This window comes from Alligator mississippiensis, chromosome 3 (genome assembly GCF_030867095.1).
Source record: "Alligator mississippiensis isolate rAllMis1 chromosome 3, rAllMis1, whole genome shotgun sequence".
NCBI classification, from domain to species: domain Eukaryota; kingdom Metazoa; phylum Chordata; order Crocodylia; family Alligatoridae; genus Alligator; species Alligator mississippiensis.
This window is the reverse complement of record NC_081826.1, coordinates 7,102,741-7,123,115: the sequence shown is the minus strand read 5'-3', so window position 1 is coordinate 7,123,115 and position 20,375 is coordinate 7,102,741. Positions and strand designations below refer to the sequence as shown.

The following is a 20,375-nucleotide window of genomic DNA, read 5'->3' as shown; positions in this document are numbered from 1 at the left end:
TTGCTGGGCAGGAAAAAGCGCTGGGGTCAGACAACTCCTGCCAGGTGCTTATCCAGTCTCCTCTTGAAGACCCCCAGGGTAGGGGAGAGCACCACCTCCCTTGGGAGCCCATTCCAGATTCTGGCGCCCTTACCATGAAGAAGTTCTTTCTAATGTCTAACCTAAATTTGCTCTCCATCAGTTTGTGGCCATTGTTCCTAGTTACTCCAGGGGATGCCCTAGTAAATAGAGCATCTCCTAATCCCCTGCTGGCCCCCCCCGATGAATTTATAGGCAGCCACAAGATCCCCTCTCAGCCTTCTCTTGCAGAGGCTGAAGAGGAGATCTAGGTCCCTCAGTCTCTCTTCATAGGGCTCTGCCGGCAGGCCCCCAACCATACGAGCGGCCTCTGCTGAACCCTCAAGGTTAGCCACATCCCACTTGAAGTGCAGCGCCCAGAACTGGATGCAGTACTTCAACTGTGGCCTGACCAGTGCCACAGAGGGGAAGCATCACCTCCCTGGACCTGTTCATCATGCACCTGCTAATGCATGATAAAGTGCAGTTAGTCTTGCTGACCATTTTGTCACACTGACGGCTCATGTTCACCTTGGAGTCAACAACGACTCCGAGATCCCTTTCCGCTGCTGTGGTCATCCCCCAGCCTGGAAGCGTGTTGGTGGCTCTTTTTGCCCAGGTGCAGCGCTTTGCACTTGTCTTTGCTGAACTGCATCCTATTTTGTTCTGCCCACTTTTCCAACCTGTCCAGATCTGCCTGGATCCGTTCCCTACCCTCTGTTGTGTTAACTTTGCTCCATAATTTGGTATCATCTGCAAACTTGGACAGGGTGCTCTCTATGCCCTCATCCAAGTCACTGATAAAGACATTAGTATCCAAGTCTCTTGGTATCATGCCTCCAGCTGTGAAGTCATGCTCTGCCCCATGGGTTTGCAATCTGTGGCCCATGGGTCTGCTCACTGTGGTTCTTGGGGCCATGGCCACAGGAATGGTAAGTGAGGGGGGGTTTCTTGCAGCCCCACTCACTGCTTATGGGGAAGGGGCAGGAAGCCATGCAGCTCCCTGTACCACTGTGTCTGCTTCTGCTGTGGGAGCCAGGACTCCACACCCTGCGAAGAGGGATGGACAGGCAGAGCTGAACCTGTGCTCTTCCCATGCCATGGGAAAATGGAGCGGGGCAGCTCAGTTGGCCAACAGAAGCGGGGAGGATCAACCAATAAGAGCTTATGCTGCTGCTGCTTCATGGATATACAATATATTGTGTCTGGGTGCTGGCTGAACAGATGGAGGAGAAGCTGAGAACAGTTCTGAGTAGAGAAGGCAGGCTGGGGTGAGCTTGCCTGCGAGGGGCGGAGAACCTGTGCCTGCAGAGACCCTGGCTATTAACAGTACACGATTGGCAAGTAGACCACTGGATGGTCGTGGTGAAAGGTGCAGGCTGTGTGATGTTTGGAGGGCTGCACGTGTGACCTGGACCGGTGATTAGGTTCAGAACCACTGCTTTGGCCAACTGCATCAGTATTTTGTCGCAAACGAACAGATCTCTAAAAGACTTGCTCGGCTTAGAACTACGGGACTTTAGTTCTGATGCAGTTTATTAAACATCTCCTCAGAGCTGCATTAAAACCAGTTCTCCTTTCAGTCGCACTGGGGGCAACCCAGACTCATTCCACTGATGTCAATTAGCATCTCCAGGCTTAACAGAGCCTTACGGCACAACCCGGCTTGGCTCACTGACTTGTCGGTCTTTCTAACTTGCATTCTAAAGCCTTCAGACCAGAGACCGCCTCAACGTGCGTTTGCATGGGTCAGGATGATATGGATTCATTCAGAATTAGATCTCCAAGTACCTCCGTAAACAATCTTTGCACTGCCTGCAATTACTTTTGCTTTGCCGTGGCGTGATATTCATAGACCTTTCTCCCATATAGCACATCCTCAGCCTTCAGATTAGAGCCACTCTGCCATTGAGAGACAGGACACCGAGATATGTGGACCTATGGTCTGATCCAATAAGACATTTGTGTGCTTATGACAATTGCACGATACTGAGTCACGAGGACCGAGTTCAGAGAATATCTACAACTATGAGAGAACCGAGTAACGAGTCAACGTCAGAAGATGCAAGGGTTGCATGAAATGCATACAAATGAGTTACGTACCAGCTGAGAAGGCATGGATGTTGAGTGCCATGTCCTGTTCCTCGCTATCCACCACATCAAGTAAATAGGCTCGAATCGGCCCTTCTGTTGCATCAGCACAAAAATCCAACACCACCACCCCCAGCACTGTGAGAACTATGCCAATTGGCTGCTTGTCTGGGACGTCTCCAATGGCTAGACCTGTGAACACAAAGGCACCTGTAGGCATTTCATCCAAAGGGGGATAACTACTAAGAAGTAGGTTAATCTCCTTAAGAGAAAGGCAAGTCAATGCACTTACTGGACACATTCCTTTACTGAATAAAATGGCAATTTCAATTCTTTGCTACAGCTTCTGGAAGGGTCTGGGACAGAAGATACAGTTCTTTACGTTGATGAGATTGACATTTATTTCTTAAAGTGTTCATCTGTTTGAAGCCCCCCCCGCACGCTTCTCAAAGTAGTGGTTATGTGTCTACCCTGCCACGTTTCAAATATCCTCCAAATGTGGAAGGTACTTCTTTGTGAAAGGCAGCTAGGATATGAAAAATTTGGATCCTCAGAACAAAAACTACATGCATCAAACCCCTGGTTAAGTGCGGCTATTGCAACTGCATTTCTTGCATTCGGTTTTGCAGACTGCACCCTGAACTTCACATGGTGTCCCACGAGACATGTACTAATAGTTGGGCACAAGAGGACACCATAAAATGGGGAAAAAACTCCAAAACAAATCAGTCGCTCAAATTGATATTTGTTTTGGTTAAATACTCATTTTTAAAATTGTAACTTCCAGAAACAAAGCAGCAAATGAATTTGGCACTGTCATTGCTGTATAATAAAAGCATCTTATGACGATATACGTATAGATCATTACAATGGGACCAATCAGCTTCTGCTCTCATTGCAAGAGGTCCTCTTGAAGCGGAGCCGCTGAAGAACAATTCCTGTATAAAACAAACTTCTCATCGGGGAACATTCAAACAAAGGTGTTCATAAAAACCGTAATGACTGAAAACCGTCAGTGAGATGCAGGAATTAGAGGTGCCAGATTGTGACACAGCCCTTAAACCAGTGCAGTGGAAAACAATCCTGTGGGGAGCTGGACTAGATAACGCAGGAGAGGTTTTCCAGTGCTCAAGAATATTGATTCCTGAGTTTATAAGGAGAAATCTGAAAGCCAAGCAAGAGGGTCCTGTACATTAAACAAATGCTACTGGCAGGTGAGATGCGCTGCTAACATCAGTGCTATTCTTGCTTTGAAAAGCTGGACTATGCAGATAATAGACAGGGCAATAACAATTAAGGCTGTGCCTAGAGCAGAGAGGACCTGTGCATGCTCTTACGCTGGGGAGGTGCTGGCAATGCACTGATGCAATCTTCTAGCTTTACAGCCTGGGCAGCTCTCCTGTGCTCCCTGCCCCTCGCACAGCTCCAGACACTCAGACAGGCGAGGTGGCACCATTCCCCTCAGCTCCAGGGTGAAAGCAGTGGGGTGGGGTGAAGGCAGGCAGGGAGCACGGATGTGCTGAGTCCACCTTCAAGGGTCGCAAGGCACACACGAGTGCCTTCCTTTCGTATTGCCCCTCTTGGGACCTTGGCAAGCAGTACCTCTTTTCTCTGCACAGTGGGACCGGGCAAAGGGGTACAGAGAAACTAATGCCATTTTCCTAAACCAGGCATCCAATCTAGATGCCAGATCATAAAAGCTAATGTCTGAAGATTTCCAACATGGGGCTACGTCAGGGCAAGTGGTGAAGCAGCTTTCAGTTGAGGAGCGCACTTGAAGCCACACTGGGAGAAGGGAGAAAGCATTCATAGAAGGACCACCTACCCCCACTGCAATGCTGGCAAGAAAAAAGTATATAGATAGCACTCCCATGGCTTCTCCATGGACAGCTCTTGCTTCCATATTTTGGAAAAAAAACCCAAAAAAGGGTCTTTTGGAGCACATTTGGCATTAGGCTACCAAGACAGCCTGGTTGCAAAACTATTGCAGTGGCTCCAAGAGTGCTGAAAAAGGACTCCAAGTTTGAGAACAGACCCCATTCCTTTAGTGCACATTCACCAGAAGATGACAAAATATTGCCACATAAAACGTTAGCTTTCCTCTATCTGCATGGCTTGCCAAGGTCAATAAAAGCTGGCTTAAATTAACATAGAGAGGCCCCTTAAGTCAGAACAGGCTCTCTCTGACAGCAGATGGGGAGAGGGGGTGCACCATGAGCCTGACATCAAAGGGCGTCTCTGGTCTCAGGCTTGCTGCATCCCAGACCTCCAAAAGGCAAGCAGCTGCCCTTCTGCTTTAAGTTTCCAGGGTGCCTGTGGAAATGGCAACTGGGAGTCCCCAGCTCCCTATACCATTGGGCCCCAGGACACAAGGAGCTTTGAAGACCACATCTGCAGCCTTGGAGTGGAGCTGGGCTGCAGCTCCTTGGGCACCTGGACCTAGACAGCAGGGAGAGGTGGCAGCTTCCCCACCGGGCACTTTGAACACTACACCTAGCAGCTCTGGGGTGGCTGCTAGGACATGGATGATCATGGGCTTCCATGGGGTTAAAGTCCCCATTTGGGGAAGCCCTTTGGCTTACCTTGCTTCCCAGAGGCTCTGACCTCCCATGCCTGGCGACCCAGGCAGAGCTGCTGGGCACAAGGTTTTGATTATCAGTGTTGCCAGCCTGGCCTGGACAGCCCTAGTCTCTAACTGGACCCAGGATGGGGCAGCAATCAGCCGACTGTCAGCTCACCACGCTGGGGACTCGAACCTGCCTTGATGAGGCTGGGGCTGGGTCCGAGACCAACAATCAAATCAGCTGATTGTCAGCTTCAGCCCCAGACCTCGCTGATGCCGGTTTGAGTCCTTGGTGTGGTCCCAGAGTGGACAATCGGCTGATTCTCAGCCAAGCTGGACCTGTGGGAATTCCTCTTTCAACTTCCTGGTGCTGGGGGGCCAAGTTTTTGATCTCAGGATCCCTTGCACTGCCATGCTGTAATGGCACGACTGAGATCCGATCCCTGATCCCAACAATCATGCCTTCTGCCATGCCACACGGACCAAATTGCACCATTAAACATGTCAGAGGCCTAAACATCAACTAGATTGCGTATTAATCATCTCCAAGCATTAATTTTTATTTATAAAGGAAGCTAGTAAAGCATTGCAGCAGGATGCACCCAATGTCTCCAACGAGTCATCGTTTGTTCATTAAGAACGGCTTATCCTTTGCAATCTGTAGGGTAGTAAAAACAATCCCATAGAGCGTCTCTGAGGCTTTGGGAAGGTGAAATACTGACCCAAGGTTAAACGCCTGGTTCATTCCCCGAATTGTTAAAACAAATCCTCATCTTACATAAACATGAGAACAAGGAGTCATAGGTACAAGGCTCCTTTCTGTTGCATCAACTCAAAGGTGTTGTAAATGTTTCCTTAAATGTACTTGCTGCAGCACTAAATTCACAGAGATTCTTAGATTAAGTTCCCTTGTCAACTATGTTCTAGGGAAACAACTTATTTTTAACAGATTTGATGGGGGCTCGGGAAAATTTATTTTCCCACATAGAGATGTTGATAAACTAATATTAACCGTGCTCTGGACTTTTTCAATACCAGGTCTAAGAAAAGAACAAGAAAAAGTGAAAAGATAATTTTTGAAATAATGCTGGAAACAGGATGTGTCGCCAGATATGCATTAAAGGGAAAATGGATCACAACAGGAAATGTTTCCCTGTGAACAGGTTGCTACACTTTTCCCATGTCAAGAACTGGCCGAATTCATCTTGGAGCCTACAAACATTATGCTGGCAACCGTTGTATTAATGACTCAGTATCAATGGTTATAGTTATTCTGTGCTAAATATTAGCCCTGTAAGTACTGTGACTTTAAATTTTCCTTCCTCGTTAAAGTCCGGGATAGTTCACATCTTAGTTACCCAATACAACATGTTAATGTTACACTAAGCAGCTTGTAAGTTAATCAACTGCATATCATGCGTATCTTAGATAAGACACTTTATATCAGAGGCTGTAGTAAGTAAAATGGCCAGGTGATTTCCCAATTACTTACCTATAACAGAGCCATTAAGGAAAAGTGCAACTCCAAAGAGGACACCGATGGAGAGAGCGAGAATAAAAGGCCTCCGGCGGCCCCAGCTCAGGGTGCAGCGGTCACTGGCCGAACCTATGAGTGGAGTGAAGATCAAGCCCAGGATAGGGCTAAGGAACCAAGTGAGGCTGTAGTACTGCTCAGGAAGACCTAAAAACCAAAGAAAAAGGAGTTACCAGTTATATGCTGTACATGGTACATTGAGATCTAAATGCAGGATTTAGATTTTTTTTTTTTAATAAAAGGAGTATAATAAAAGAACAGCAGCACACTAATCTGTTGCAACCCCTCACCCGAGGGCACACCTGGATAAGGTCACCATAATTTTGTGCCATTCTCTAACAGGCAATAAAACATTTACACATGTTTCATAGGGAAGAGAGAACTTAATGTATAGCAAGGAGTTCACCACCTGCACATAACTACTGGAATAAAGGTTAGGACATTGAGTCACCAGCCTGCACTGATCACTGCCTCCTCATGGCCCGCTGCGTAAAGTGGATGTTACAATGGCTTTGCAAGTCTGAAAGGCCAGCGTACACGGGCATCTCTAAGCTTTAACACCTTGATAGCTGGGGACAGAGTTTTACCATCGTGTGATGAATTGTTTTTTCTAGCACACAACCCTGTGCCACTAGTTTCTGAAAACTAAGCTTGCAAGGTATGGTAGGACATATTTACAACTAGAGCGGTAGAGGACACCAGCACCCTGCTCCTCCTCTGGAACAAAATTGTAGAGCAGATAAACTGAACAATAGCCAATACCCAAACCAATTATTTTCGAACCCCGACAGCAGACACGTAGATCGCTCACCTCTGTTACCCAAAGGGCCAGTTTCTGAAAGCAGTGGGTAGGCACAGCAGAAGGGAAATAGATTTATCCTATAAAATTACTTGGGGGTGAGAGGATAGTTGTTGCCAGTGATTAATAAGGTCTAGGGAAAGAAAAGTGCATGGAAGGATGAAAACGGCAGCAAAGGAAAAGCCTCCTGCACCCAGTTACTGGGAATAATACCAGCCATCAGCCCGTAGATGGCAGAGTGTCTCACTCCACATCTGAAACATTTTCTTCTTTTTCAATGCACCAGTACTATTTCATACATCTTTTCAAAGGCAGAAGTACAAAATGGTCTGCTGCTTGTTGTCTAGCTAGCACTGGGGCTAAAAAAAGACCAGCTTTCTCACTCAGTAGAGGAAAAGGGGGCTATCAGTCACACCCACAGCATCAAAAGCAGCGAGCAACCGTTACTGCTTCATTCTGTATTTGGGTAGCAGGTGCCATTAATCGTTCAGAATAACCCATGCAGGAGGTCAGGAAAATTTAGTCTCACTGGCATTTAAAACTACCATCACATCTGGGACCTGCATGGTGACTTATGTTCTTACAGTGACTTAATGTATGTGCCAGTGAACTGGGTTCTCCCAAACTTACTATAAAGACGCTGCACATGGAGAATTTAAAGCCTTGCACACAAGCTACCGTAAGACAGCCAATTCCTCGGATGATGTCAGAGGCCAAACGCTGCCATGCCTCGTGTGATGGGATCAGCCCTGAGCAGGCTATGAAGTCCTTACCCGAAGGGCCGGACAAGCATTAGGAACATCAGACTTGTGAACTTTGTGGAGACCGGGGCTACCCCTGGGAAGCCAGACGCTAAAGCTTCCTTTTCAGTGAAGGGAAAAAGTAACCCTGGGAAACAACCTCATTGATTATGCAGAGCTAGAGACCAGCTGTGGGACTTTACAGATCCAGCTCATGTCAACTATCCGGGGGATCTACTCTCTACCAGAGAAAACAGCAACTTGCTTGTTAAGGCTCAAATAAGCACATGCATATGCTCTTTTCAGGCTAGGCCAGATAGTTAGGAATGGCCTGTGGAACGGACCTCATACAGAGAAATGCCATGATTATTGGGTGCAGCAGTGGTTGCAAGACCCAATGTGTATAGAGCAGTTCAGATTGCCACACCAGCCTTTCTGACCGGTAAAGCCTGTGCCCCAAGACAGGATCTGTGTTGAGTGGTAACAGAAGAGCACGTATCAAGATCTTATGGTGCACTTGGGGTCCACCTCCAACACTTCAGGAGGAATTAGAAACTGGCTCTGCTCCGAGACTGCAGCTCCTATATCGCTGTCCTTGGCTTAGCCTGCTGGTAAGGTGAGCACGCAGAATCAGGATGAAAGGTGGACAGCGGCATGGCACGAGCCCCTCAGAAGGCAATGACGTTTTTGGGTTTTTTTGTTTATTATTATTATTATTATTATTATTTTTTTTTTTACCAAATACTAAAATCAGAGACCTACAGCAACCACAAGCTCAATGAACGTAACAGGTCTGCTGCACGGGGCACGAGGACCTGGAACGTAGCTATCACCACTGGTCTTTTAATGCTGGGAGAAGCTGCTTGCTCTTTTAGCTGGAACACTTGGCGATATGCAACTGAGATGCCCATTTGTGGTCCCCGATAAGTTTGTACAAAACCCTGCTCCATGGCATTTGCATTCCTTTCATACCATGTCTGGGCACACTGCAAAATGCGCCTTATTTATTGGCTAGGTGAACAGTGAAAAAGGAACAAGGTATGCTATTGGCTTGTACACTATTCCAATTAAACAGATCGCCCAGATACAAAAAACTTAAAATTTGCATTTGTCTGAACTCCAAATATGAGCAGCTTTATTCATGAAGCAAGTTAATGAACTGTTGCACAAAACATCTTTTTATTTTTAAAAATGAATTTTATGACATCATCTTTTGTTTAATCCCTGCAAGGTCGTCTTGTATTTGCATAATTAACATGTGCAATAGTCAGAAGTCTGGCTGAGGCCTACGCTGTGGTCAGGTTTACGTCTGGCCTCCTAAATCTATGTCCTGCAGGCATTGAGAACAACTCAGATTTTTCAAAGAGGCCAACACGCTGGGTACTGCAGTGTGGTGGGAGAAGGCATCAGGACATGGGCAAAACCATGTTTGCTCCTATATACGTACAACTTCAGGCAAGTATTGAAAATCTGCTAGCTCTTTTAGCAGCCTGAATATTTCTCCTTAGCAAAAAAAAAAAAAAGGAGGTGGTCGGAGACCCTTTGGCACTGATTGGAACAAATGGAGAAGCAAGATCTGATCAGCTTACCCTAGAGGTAAATGGGGCTGAAAGGCAAAATTAGAGACTTATGCAAGCCTTGAGGCTACTACCAAGAAAAAGACTCTACAAAAATAATCCTTCATGTTTTTCAGCAGTGGGCAATACTTCTAAACTTGAGCTGGGAAGGAGATAACTTTATGACACTCCAACCATGATCTGAACCTTGTCATTGGTATAGTGGTAGAAAGAAAAGGAGCTGCCCCCACCCCCGTTTGAATTATTTAAACGAATGTTGTTAGAGAATTGGTTATGTCAAGAAATGCATTCTTCAATTATATGCTGAGCAGCCACATAGTCTCCACGCCAAACCTGCTGCTTGAAAATCAGAAGTTTGCCAAATCTTCCCAAAAAATTCTTGGTAGAAAGAAATTCACAGGTGGTCCGTGTGGACGCTGACTAGCGCCCCAAGAGTGCTCCAACACAACAGGCCTGAGAAGTGACACTGACTAGGGACAAGAGTTACACAAACTGCTATAAGTAATTGGAAACTGGTTCAAATCTGTAACCAAAACAGAAGTTCGTGCACATAGACTTATTTCAAGATGGCCAAAACTGGTTTAAAATACACCTGGATGGATACAGCGTCAGACAAACTGATTTAGCCTATCCCAGATGCCCTCCAGATTCAAGTTAACTCAGTCCCCCAGCATCTCAGGATGCTTTGCATCTCCCCTCTGCCCTCATACCTTTTATTTGAATGGCTCTTCTGTTTTCTGACTGGTGGGAGGGCAGTAAAATTTCAAGCAAGCTTAAGGGACAGGCAAGAGTGACAGGGGATGAGGGGAAACTCTTGGCCCTGAGAAATCCCTGACTTGCGTGGTGGGAAAAGACTTCTCACCATCCGCTAGTGGCAAGAGAGAAGAAGCAACAGCAGCATGGTCAGATGGTGCAGATCAGATTAGGCTCCTGAATGCAGAAATCAGCAGAGGTTTGCGACTGGCCTCCGAGGCTAAGAGACAAACGGTTCGATTCAGATTTGATTGCTTAGTCTTGCAACAAGCCCAGACTCACAGATGGACAATTTGTGCCCATATTGTCCCATGTTCATTACCTGGGATGTATCCAAATTAAATGCATGGCCTCAGAATAAACCGCAGCTAATTCGAGTCAATGGCCAGTTAAACTGCTTGTGTAAATGACTGTTCTGTGCCTGTTTCAATGGGAGTCAAATCTCAGACTAATCAGCCCTGGATTAAACCAGTTGTCTGCTCTTAGCCCAAGGGAATACTGTATAATAATGGGTTATTTCCATTTATGACCATCCAGGTAGTGGTCTTTTCAGCTGAGCTTTGTGTCCTGTGCTATACTCAGCTGGAAACTGGATGCTTAAGACTGATCTCATCTCGCGAGGGCTAAAAGTGGCCATTAGGCAGCGAGTAATACTGATTAGGAAGAGACCTGAACTGAACTGGGGAAGTCGAAGGGTCACAGCAGAAGTTTCCCATTGCCTCTATGATGCTGTTCCTTTGTTACAATGCAAGTTTTCCATTATTCTGTTGGCCAAATAATAGAAAACCCCAACTAAATATGCTCTGTAAATGTGAACAGTCGCACTCTGAGCTGGGCAAGATTCACAATAGGTTTTTGTTTAATTTATTTTTCTGTTGACATCTTGGGAAAAAAAATTGAAACTCAAGGACTATTATTTAGCTGTCCGTGAAAAAACACAAATCTGAGGAAATACCAAGGAGGAAAAAACACTACGGATAAACAAGCGCTAGCATGTGTCCCATGAACTGACTTTGTGGCTCAGGTTAGAAGTCAGCAAGTCCGAAGCCCGACTCAGATCAGTGAAAAAAAAAACAAAACACCAGCTTGTCTACAGCCTCTGTCCGGGGCCACTGAGACTCCAGCAACGTGGCATTTCCCAGCGAGCTGCAAACAAACAGGACACTGGCTTCTAGTAAATAAGTTTTTGTTTTCTATCCCAAGGAAAGAGAAAAAAAACGGTCCCAACAATAGTGGGACCAGCACCACTCACGGTTCACAGGAAATGCTCACTGTGTCACCACTGGTCTGAGGGCCGTGTGAGGTCACAAGTTACACGGAAGAAAGAGCAAGTCACATGCAGCAGCTTCTATTCAAATCCTCTTTTTGATAAAGTTCGGGGGGAGGGGGGAACAGTTCCTTATAAAGTTTAAGAAAAGATCTGATATGGGAATGGGAATCCAGCTTCTATTTTCAGTGATCAGGAATTATCACCTAGAGGTTTGTTTGCAGTTTAAACATACCCCAAAACTTATAACCAAGAGACGGTCAACCCACAAGCCTACATCCACTGTTATCAATTATCGTGCTTTGCTAGCACTACACAGCCCGCACTTCCTGCCCTTGCAAACATACTGAATATTTTTAATATTTCCCAATACAAAAAAAGGTGCCACTTAATTTTTTTTATCCTCCAGTGAAACTGGTGCAAGGGGCATGCTTGTCCTGGGAACTGTTGTTTTCAGCGTGAATCGCTGTTAGGAACATTGAAGTGATGACACTGCTCTGCTCCCCAAAATAAACCCTCTTCTAATCTCTCTGGAAGTCAGAGGTGGGAGAGGCTCAACAATATACTCCCCCAGAGACTCCACATCTGTCCTGTAGCACCTATGGCCGAGGGAGCCACTTGATTCGGCCTGTGGACGTGGGGCTGCAGTGGCAGGCTTGCTCTCTATGCTGCTAGGAGGAAGAAGGGGTGGTGGTCAGGTCCCATCTGTCCATTTCTGACCTGAGGTGGGTCATTCCAGCTTGCAGCCAAAAAAAAAAATAGTTTGCCAACCATTGCTCCAGCAGGCTCCTTTCATATGCATTAGGTGTCACACTGTGGTCTGCTTCCGATGTGCTCTGGGGACAGTGGCAGACGTGTTTCTGCATCTGCTGGCAACTCAGGAGGCCCCGCTGCCTGCTGCTCACCTATAAATGCCTACCCTACACAAGCAATCCTTGCCGTTCCCTTTTGAAGCTGTTCCCTCACTTATTCTCCACCCATCCTGATATTTAGAGACCCATGCAATCCATTCTTTATTCTTTTACTCCCATGTCCCACAGCCAACCTCTCCCCATCAAGGGAGGTGGTGCTATGCCTCAATCGTTCCCGTCTGATCCAGAAAGATGACAAGAAAAGCCATGGCAGGACCAGCTGAGCCGGGCACAGCGTTTGCCAACTGTCTTATTACCCAGTCTAGGAGAGGTCTGAACAGAAAGCCTGCTCCAGACCATTTCAAGACTGTGGGTCAGCTTGGAGTTGGGAAGAGCTCATTCTGCACTTCCCCATTTATTGCTTCGCCAGACAATGCAGATCACTTGCTCAAGGAATGCTGCTGGCTAGAGGGAGGAAAAGAAAATGAACAGGATGCTCCTGCCAGAGCTAGATTCAGCTTTCACAGGGACCCAGTGCATGCCCTCGTGTCCTGAACATGAGACTTAGCCTGTGGACAGAAGCATGTTCCGAGGATGCTCTTATTGCGTGATCCCATTTGAGGAGGCTCAAAAGGAGCCGAGCAAATTAAAATGCTTGCTGTTTGCCGACCAAGCCTTTCCCACAGAGAGCTATTTGCTGGTACTAGTACAAGAGTGCTTCACCTGCACAGCTTGCTCAGGCTGCGTCCCTTCACCTTCTAGCAACCCCCCAGGGGACGCGTGCTCCGATGCTCGTACAGCTGGGGAACTGGAGCTCCCTTCTACAACACAGCTCCCTCGCTCCCAACTCATTCGGAGTGAGGAAAGAGGTCTACACAGTGGTCACATTACCCTTGCACTGCACATAGCAAGCTGGAAGATTAAAACCTGGAACTCCAGTATGACGTGCAAACGCCACGACACCAGATCTCGCCGCCGCTTTGAGACCTCTGGCGGAAACTTGTCCTGATGGCCATGCATTCTTGTACCATCTGCCTGTTGGGAGGCTACAACCCTAGATCTCTGGTGGGTCCTAGAAAATTAAAATCTCTCCCTCTTGACCTAGAAAGCAGACTACCTTCAAGCAGCACCTAAAAATAGGTCTCCCCATCTCCAGAGTTTTTACTATGACAGCTGGAAACCTGCATAGACAGCTACTGGCTTTCTACAATTCTCGCTCTTCGAGTTGAGCACTTTCCCCATTGTCCACTTCATATTTATTTATTTTTTAGAGGATAGTCTTCATCAGTGTATTTTTTATAGCACTTCAATTTATTGTGCTGCCAGGCACAACCTCGCACTAGTAGCATTTGCTCTATGGTTTTTCTTTGTCTGTACTTTTGTGATGCACGAGGTCCGAGCATTCAGAACAATGCCGCTGGGTTGCACAATGTCGCCGTTCTGGCTTTTCTCAAATTTGGTCTCTCCCAGGCCAGCATGGGCAGCTCATATATACATTATGCCAGCGCCCAAAGTATGCCAAAGCAGAAACTCTTCCCACCGCACACCCAGCTTGAGAGACACCCATTACTTTTTTGATGTTATCATTTACATGTATAAACACACAAATAAGGCTAGAAGCCTGTTTGGATTTGAGAAACACCGAGAAGAAAGTACATCTCTGTATACAGTACCCACTTTCGAGATGCTGGGAAGCAATCAGGGCTCAGTGTCCATAGAAGTTGGACGCCATCAAGAAATGTGTTTTTAAATGGAAAACAGCTTCTAGGGACTTGAAAAACAAACTTGATTTTCTCTTTTTATAGTTGAATAGAATTGATGAAAACCCGTCGATTTGAGTGCCAAGCAGAGCCTTACTCTGGAGATTTTTATTTATTTTTTTTTAAAAGAAAAAGAATAAAGACTTCCTTTCGAAATATGAAGATACTTGAACAACTAAACAAGTAACTGTCATGACCCAAAGGTCTGATTTTGTGCGCGCTTCGGCACTAGAATGATCCCCGTGGGATTGCACGGTGGAGTTTTGCTGCACAGAGAACCCGCGTGCAAAGGAGAGAGTTCCTGTCACTTTGCAGCAATCTTTGCAGGGTGCATTTTCTTTGCAACACAGAAATGCACGGTGCAAAGAGTTCCCGCTCTTCGGATGCAAATTTGTTCCCCGCTATTGGCTAGTTCTAAATTATTCCCACGTGGCGGCTAGCGATTGGCCTGCTAGCCGTATAAGAGGCTTGAGCGGTTTCCGCCCAAGCCGAAGAGGACTCCACATCCATCTCGTGGGGACTCTGGGTACGCGGCAGGGTGATAGAAACCCTGTGTGGGACTCAGAGGAGCTTGGCAGCCTGATCCACCGCCCACCTCTTCCCGTCTTCGAGCGGTAACCTTTTATAAGACGTATCGACGAGTTTTGAGGCGCGCTTGTCCTGGACATCCGGAGTTGTCTGCGTGGAGCCTAGCAAGCTCTGCGTGATTGTTCGTGTTTTCTGTTTGTAACCGCAACTCAAGCAAGTTTTCAGCCTGCACCGCGACCATCCCAGTGTAAGTAAACAATCTTAAAGTCAACCGTTAAGTGTCTGTGCCTAATTCTAGCTCGGCGCCCGCCCTCTCCGACCCGGCGTGCCCGGGCTGCCGGCCACAGCCCGCGTGCAGCGTGACAAAGGGCCTGGGTTTGCGCCCGGCCCGCACAGTAACAAGCTATATAACCTTCTTGGTATGCCCATGTCAACAACGTACATGCTAGAATATTTGAATCCAGAAGCCCTGCAGGTATTAGCACTACAACAGCAACGTGTCTTGTACTGGGGAAAATGTTTGAGTAGAGCAACTGCTCTCAAAATTAAAGGAAATAACCCCCCTCCACATTATTAGTAGCCACAACAGGCTCAATAATACTTCTGAAGAAGAAAAATGATGGGTGAGCAAGAGGCCCTTTAGACAGCTTCCTGTTACTGCCAAGACTTTCATCTGCTGTGTCTGTTCAATTATTATTGCCTCTTAACCTCACCTCCCACTTGCCCTTGCTCTCTTCCCTTCTAATATTTGGCAATAGTCAAAGTAATCATCACTCATGTGAAGCTCTGTTGCTATATTCTCCACAACTATTGGAAGCAAGATTTTTTTATTTTTTTTTTAAATGCACTTGACTTGGTTATACACCGGTGTATAACCAAGTTACTTAAAAGAAAAGAAAAAAAAAAAAAAAATCAATAAAGAAAAAGGATGGAGGAAGAAGTGTAGCTGAACCAGTGAGAGCCACAGGGGCTGGGCTGCTCGTAGTGGGGCTTGCAGCCTCCGGGCAGCAACGTGCCGAGCAAAACGGCCTCGCGTGCCATGCGCGGGCGCTTGCCGACCCCTGTCCTACAGGACCCAATAGATATGACAGCAATAATCAATTTGCGTCCTGGTGCCTAATAAGCTGAAACAGGCTAGAGATTAAATGTCATGCAGCCCTCTAGGCAGCGTCTGACAAATTCCTTCTGACCTTTCAGCAAGAGCTGCATGGGGATGAAGGAAACTTAACTCCACCTACAAACGTCCCTGAAAGCTGAGGGAGATTATCCCCCCCCACCAAAAAAACCCCCAAACATTGCTCTTAGTGTCATCCAAGAATTGCACCTAACCTTTGCCCCCACCATGCTTACATTCACAGGATACATCTAACCGTTTCCCCAGGAGGCATCGCTGCTCTCCTGCTGTTGTCAATTTAAACGGCGTGCAGACAGACAAGGACTTAAAGGTCACATGCAGCCGCGCGAGGCATGCCGAGTGCACATTAGTTTACAGCTGCTCCACTGCCTAGGAACAAAGATGGATGCAAGGGAGTCAATAAGTGACTTGCCGCACTGTAATCTTTCCTTGTCTTTTTGTAAGGGACGTGATTAAAATGCATAAGCTGTGCACGGTGCCCCACATAGTCCACATGCCTTATGTAACACTGCAGTACTTACCCGTTCTGTTTCCCTGCAAGCAGAGACATCAGTCACACTGACATGTGTTGCCTGCAGATACGCAGCATCCCTGTTTACCCAAAGCTCCCGTGTTCCTCTGCCACAGTTTCAAGAATATTAGTCAAATTTAGAAGAAACAATATTTGAGGATGCACTTTAATATACTTACCCAATTTAATAATGCAAAAAGCTTTCAGTATTTATTTGACTATATCTTGATATACATTATTAACCTTTTATGGTTCCACCAATTGATTCTGCTAATATCTGTAACAAGAGCTATATAATTTTCATTGGAAAAAAAGAAAATTAAAAACATTAAGGAGAAGTAGATTTCTGCCAATTAGCTACCCTTTCCACTTAAAAAGAGTTTCAGCCACATAAAGCCAGAGATGATAATTTAGTTGAAAGGACAAAGTGATGAATGGATGTCAGTGACTGCTCTCAGCAGGTTAGAAAGTGGAGGAAATTAGTGAAGACTACGGAGGCCTACACTGCATGTAGCTTTTAGGTCTGCCAAAGTGTCCCCCGGTATGTTCTGACCAGTTATTGCTAACACCCAAGTTGTTTTAGAAGTTACCCAAAATGTATATTGTTTGGTTGTAGAAAATATTTTCTTACATTTCTATGGTACCTTCCTTCCTCAAGGGTCTCCATGCCTTTGTAAACCCTGAAGGTACAGTGCTAGAGCAGTCTGCTTGGGAATGGAGGACGGGCTCATCTCACAAACAGGAAAGTATGGGAGATGCAGGGTATAAACACTATTTTGGATGCTCCTCATCTCACGAGGTCTCATGCTGCAGGGCTCTTCGGATTTAATGTTTTAATATCTCCTCTGACCAACTCGCACACAAAGCTACGACAAATCGTACTGCTTGGCGAGATCTGGGACAAACAAAATTCCAGTTGGGGCATGACATGCAGCTATTTACTGTCTTGCCAAGCAAGCAAAGGGTGCGAGCTTGGTCTTGGCAACACTAACCAATTTTTATTTGGAGTACACCTGCATGCATGTGTGCATGGGTCAGAACATCTCCAGGATGCACAAATGCCAGATCCCTTTGGTGTCCTGTCCCTTTAGTCATGACACGCACACACGTAGGTGCAGAAAGTACTGGACTCGAATGCCTTGTCGGGAATCCCGACTGCAGACTGGCTGCCCAGTGCTACCTTCCTAATTAGCATCTCCTCCCTCTTCATGCTTAGTCCTGTTTGCACTAGACACCCATGTGGCTAAGAGGACGGGCACTGGACAGTCTCTCTTTGGGTGGATTTGTTTGCTAAATGTCAATTGGCGACACTTGTGCAACTCCCAATAATGGCTGTAGTAAGAGCTTTGCAGCACGTTGTCATCAGCTACTCCCGGGGTGTCTCGCCAAGAGCTTCATTTGGAACCCTTAGCTAGAGACCCAGACAAGACGGACAAGCTAGCGGCTATGGGAAAAAAAACAAAATACACGTTATCCTTTGCAGACTGAACAAGTCTGACATCCGAGACACTCCAACAGGAATCCACAAGATCACAGTTCAGCCCCCCCCAGTTTACATGCAGCACATTACACTTCTTCCCTGCTCTATTTCCGGGGAAGACTTCTCCAGGGCCCCCAACCTCAGACCAGGTTTTGGCAACAGCCCCATCTAGAAGGGCTCTCATGACTCAGGAGGCCTGACCTGGCTTGGCAGCTTGCAAAGCCTTCCCTGTGTGAACCGCACCCCCAAGTGACTGCAGCGACCCAGTCCAGCCTTAAAACCAAGCCTAGCTTAATAAAACCTCCCTTGATCTGTTCTTGCTGTAGGGATTAAGAACAGCCTGCAGATCTGTCTTGCCTACAACGTCATGGTTCACGGGGGGAGTCCTAGTGGCTGCAGCTGGGAGTGAGGACCAGCAGGGTTGCAGGGATGAAGCACTAGTTGGAAGAACCAGAGGGCAACCCATCTCCAAACTGAGGGGCGGGGGCCAAAGCCCCCAGTCCAACACCAATCCAGATGACTAAGTAGGGGCCTGACAACAGGAAGCAAAGCTGAGGTCAAATTGAAGTCTAAACACTGGCCCAGAGGGTTAACCAGGAATTGGGAATCCAGAAGAGTTCCTGGGACAGGACCTGTGCAAGAACTGGAGACTGTTTTGCAGCAAGGTGCAGGAGGGGTTGGTTAAGAGCAGACCCAGAACCAAAGGCTAGGACTGGCTGGCACTGGTTAGTTCGTTAGGCTCAGTTACTCTCTGGCCTCACTTAGTCTTGCCCTTGCAGGCGAGGCTCAGCTAGCCCCGGTCAGTTTGCTGGGCTCAGCTGACCCAGGTAGTCAGGCTTCGCCCAGTCCTGACAAAGCTCAAATACAGCCATTTCTGCAGGCTGGGCAAAGCCATTTGCCTGCAGGCTCCATCTCTTCCTGTCATGCTGCGGGGCTTCTCTCCATTAACTCCAAGGTCCTTTCCCGCGGAAGGGCTCCTGAGGTTACAAACTGGGAACCCCACCCATCCTGGAGATACCACCAAGCCTTTGCAAACTGCACCAAGGACAACATGTGTCTATCTTCCTAAGGAGCAGCAAATGGGATAACTCCAGCAGGGGTCAGTTGCCCTAAGAGCAGAGGGGCCACGATGTGGCTGGGCACCTGGGGCAGTGGTGACTTCTGTTTGCCACCGCGATTCCCACCAGCTGCCCCAGTCGCTCTACCTTAGTTATGCTACTGCCTGAAGAGCCACAGAGCAAAAGCTACAGGATCCAGAAGCTAGGGGCACACAGTTTTATGGGAAGGGAGTGTGCACAAGTGCTATTTTTTTAAACCAATATCTAATCTCACGCTTGCACTTGCAAGAGTGACTTCAGGGGGAAGACAGCTGAGCTGAAAACCAAGTGCGTAGACCCAAGGAAGAACGTCTCGCCTTCGGAAGCTTGTCTACCCTTATCCCAGCTGCACAGTTGGCCCAATAAAAGGTATCACCCGAAGAAATCCTAGACTGCTCCAGGGGTGTACATTTGGCATTGAAACTTTTGCTTCTGTTTTTAAATAGTGCAGCTACTGAAGGGGCACTATTTTGCACAAGTATTTTGTTGTCCATTGCTAACATGCTGCAGAATCAGCCCTCTGTCCTCTCTAAAGGCTTTAGGACTAGCGGCTGGTTTTGAATCGAGACAAACATGTTCCCATTGGCCCAGGCACATTGTGTGTCTAGTTGTGTTACCGGGATACAGTACTAACAGAGGCACAAAAGATCCACACGCTCACTCACTAAACTATCTGTTAGTTTAAAAAGTTTGCTGATTTAGACATTCTGATAAAAACAATAATCCCTTCAGCCCATTATTCATCATGGATGCAAAAAAAGAAGAGGATGTTCAAAAATAACATTCACTAAGCTCCTAAAAAGAAAGTACATCTTTCTATACAGTTGTCATATGAGGCGTTAACCACAAAAAAAAAAAAGACATCAAGGGGGGCACAAATCCTATTATGGCTTTAGCAATTAGCTTAGATGAATGAATTGTGGGTTTTAGTTTGGATGTATGGTTTACTATTTAGTTAGACAATCGTTCCAGGAAAGCACAACAATACAGCAGTTGTTAATTGAAATGCTGTATGAATGGGCTGCTATATGCACTCACGCTGGTAAAAAGGGCTATCGTGTAGCTTTTAAAAATCAACCGATAAATAGCTTTTGTTCTGGTTTATCTTCTTTTTGCAAACACTTCTCTCTCTAGAACTGTGGTGTATATTCAGTAGAAGTCCATCGGCTGTCCTTGCTGTCTGTACTCGATACGTATTAGTTGTATAACCATTAAGAAAAAAAAAAGAAAGAAAAATCAAGAAGGTTATTAAAGAGACAATGTTCAAGCCAAAAACTGAAGGTCCTGTAGGATAGTATGCTTTGGAAGGTCTGAAGGAGCATCTCAACTTGGTGTCAGAGCAACAGTAGGCTATTGTAAGTATATTCTAAGCACTTTCCAAAAAAAGATTAAAAGCAGTTAGGCCATGTATACTGGCATTTTGGGTTGTTTTTGGGTTTTTTTTAATTTTTTTTTGGGGGGGGGGGGGTTGCAACTCCAGCATTTTCAAGGACCTTCAGTTCAGCAGACATTGAAATAAGTTGCAAAAATATTTCACAAGTATAACAGTGCACCTATCAACCTGTTTTTCTGGTTGTCATAAAATATTAAGCCATCTTAATTATTAAATGTCTTCAATGACTATAATGACAA

General features: G+C 46.4%; 1 protein-coding gene across 2 annotated transcripts in view; it reads right to left on the bottom strand.

Annotated features, from left to right (window-relative positions):
* The window catches only part of SLC45A4 (solute carrier family 45 member 4), a 93,863-nt gene that overhangs the window by 10,605 nt on the left and 62,883 nt on the right, over positions 1–20,375 (bottom strand). For both annotated transcript variants that reach the window (XM_059723699.1, XM_006271246.4), the window contains 2 exons: positions 6,204–6,392; positions 2,161–2,340 (listed from right to left, as the gene is read on the bottom strand). In XM_059723699.1, the coding sequence (XP_059579682.1) occupies positions 2,161–2,340; positions 6,204–6,392 (369 nt within the window). The remainder of the gene's footprint in view (positions 1–2,160; positions 2,341–6,203; positions 6,393–20,375) is intronic.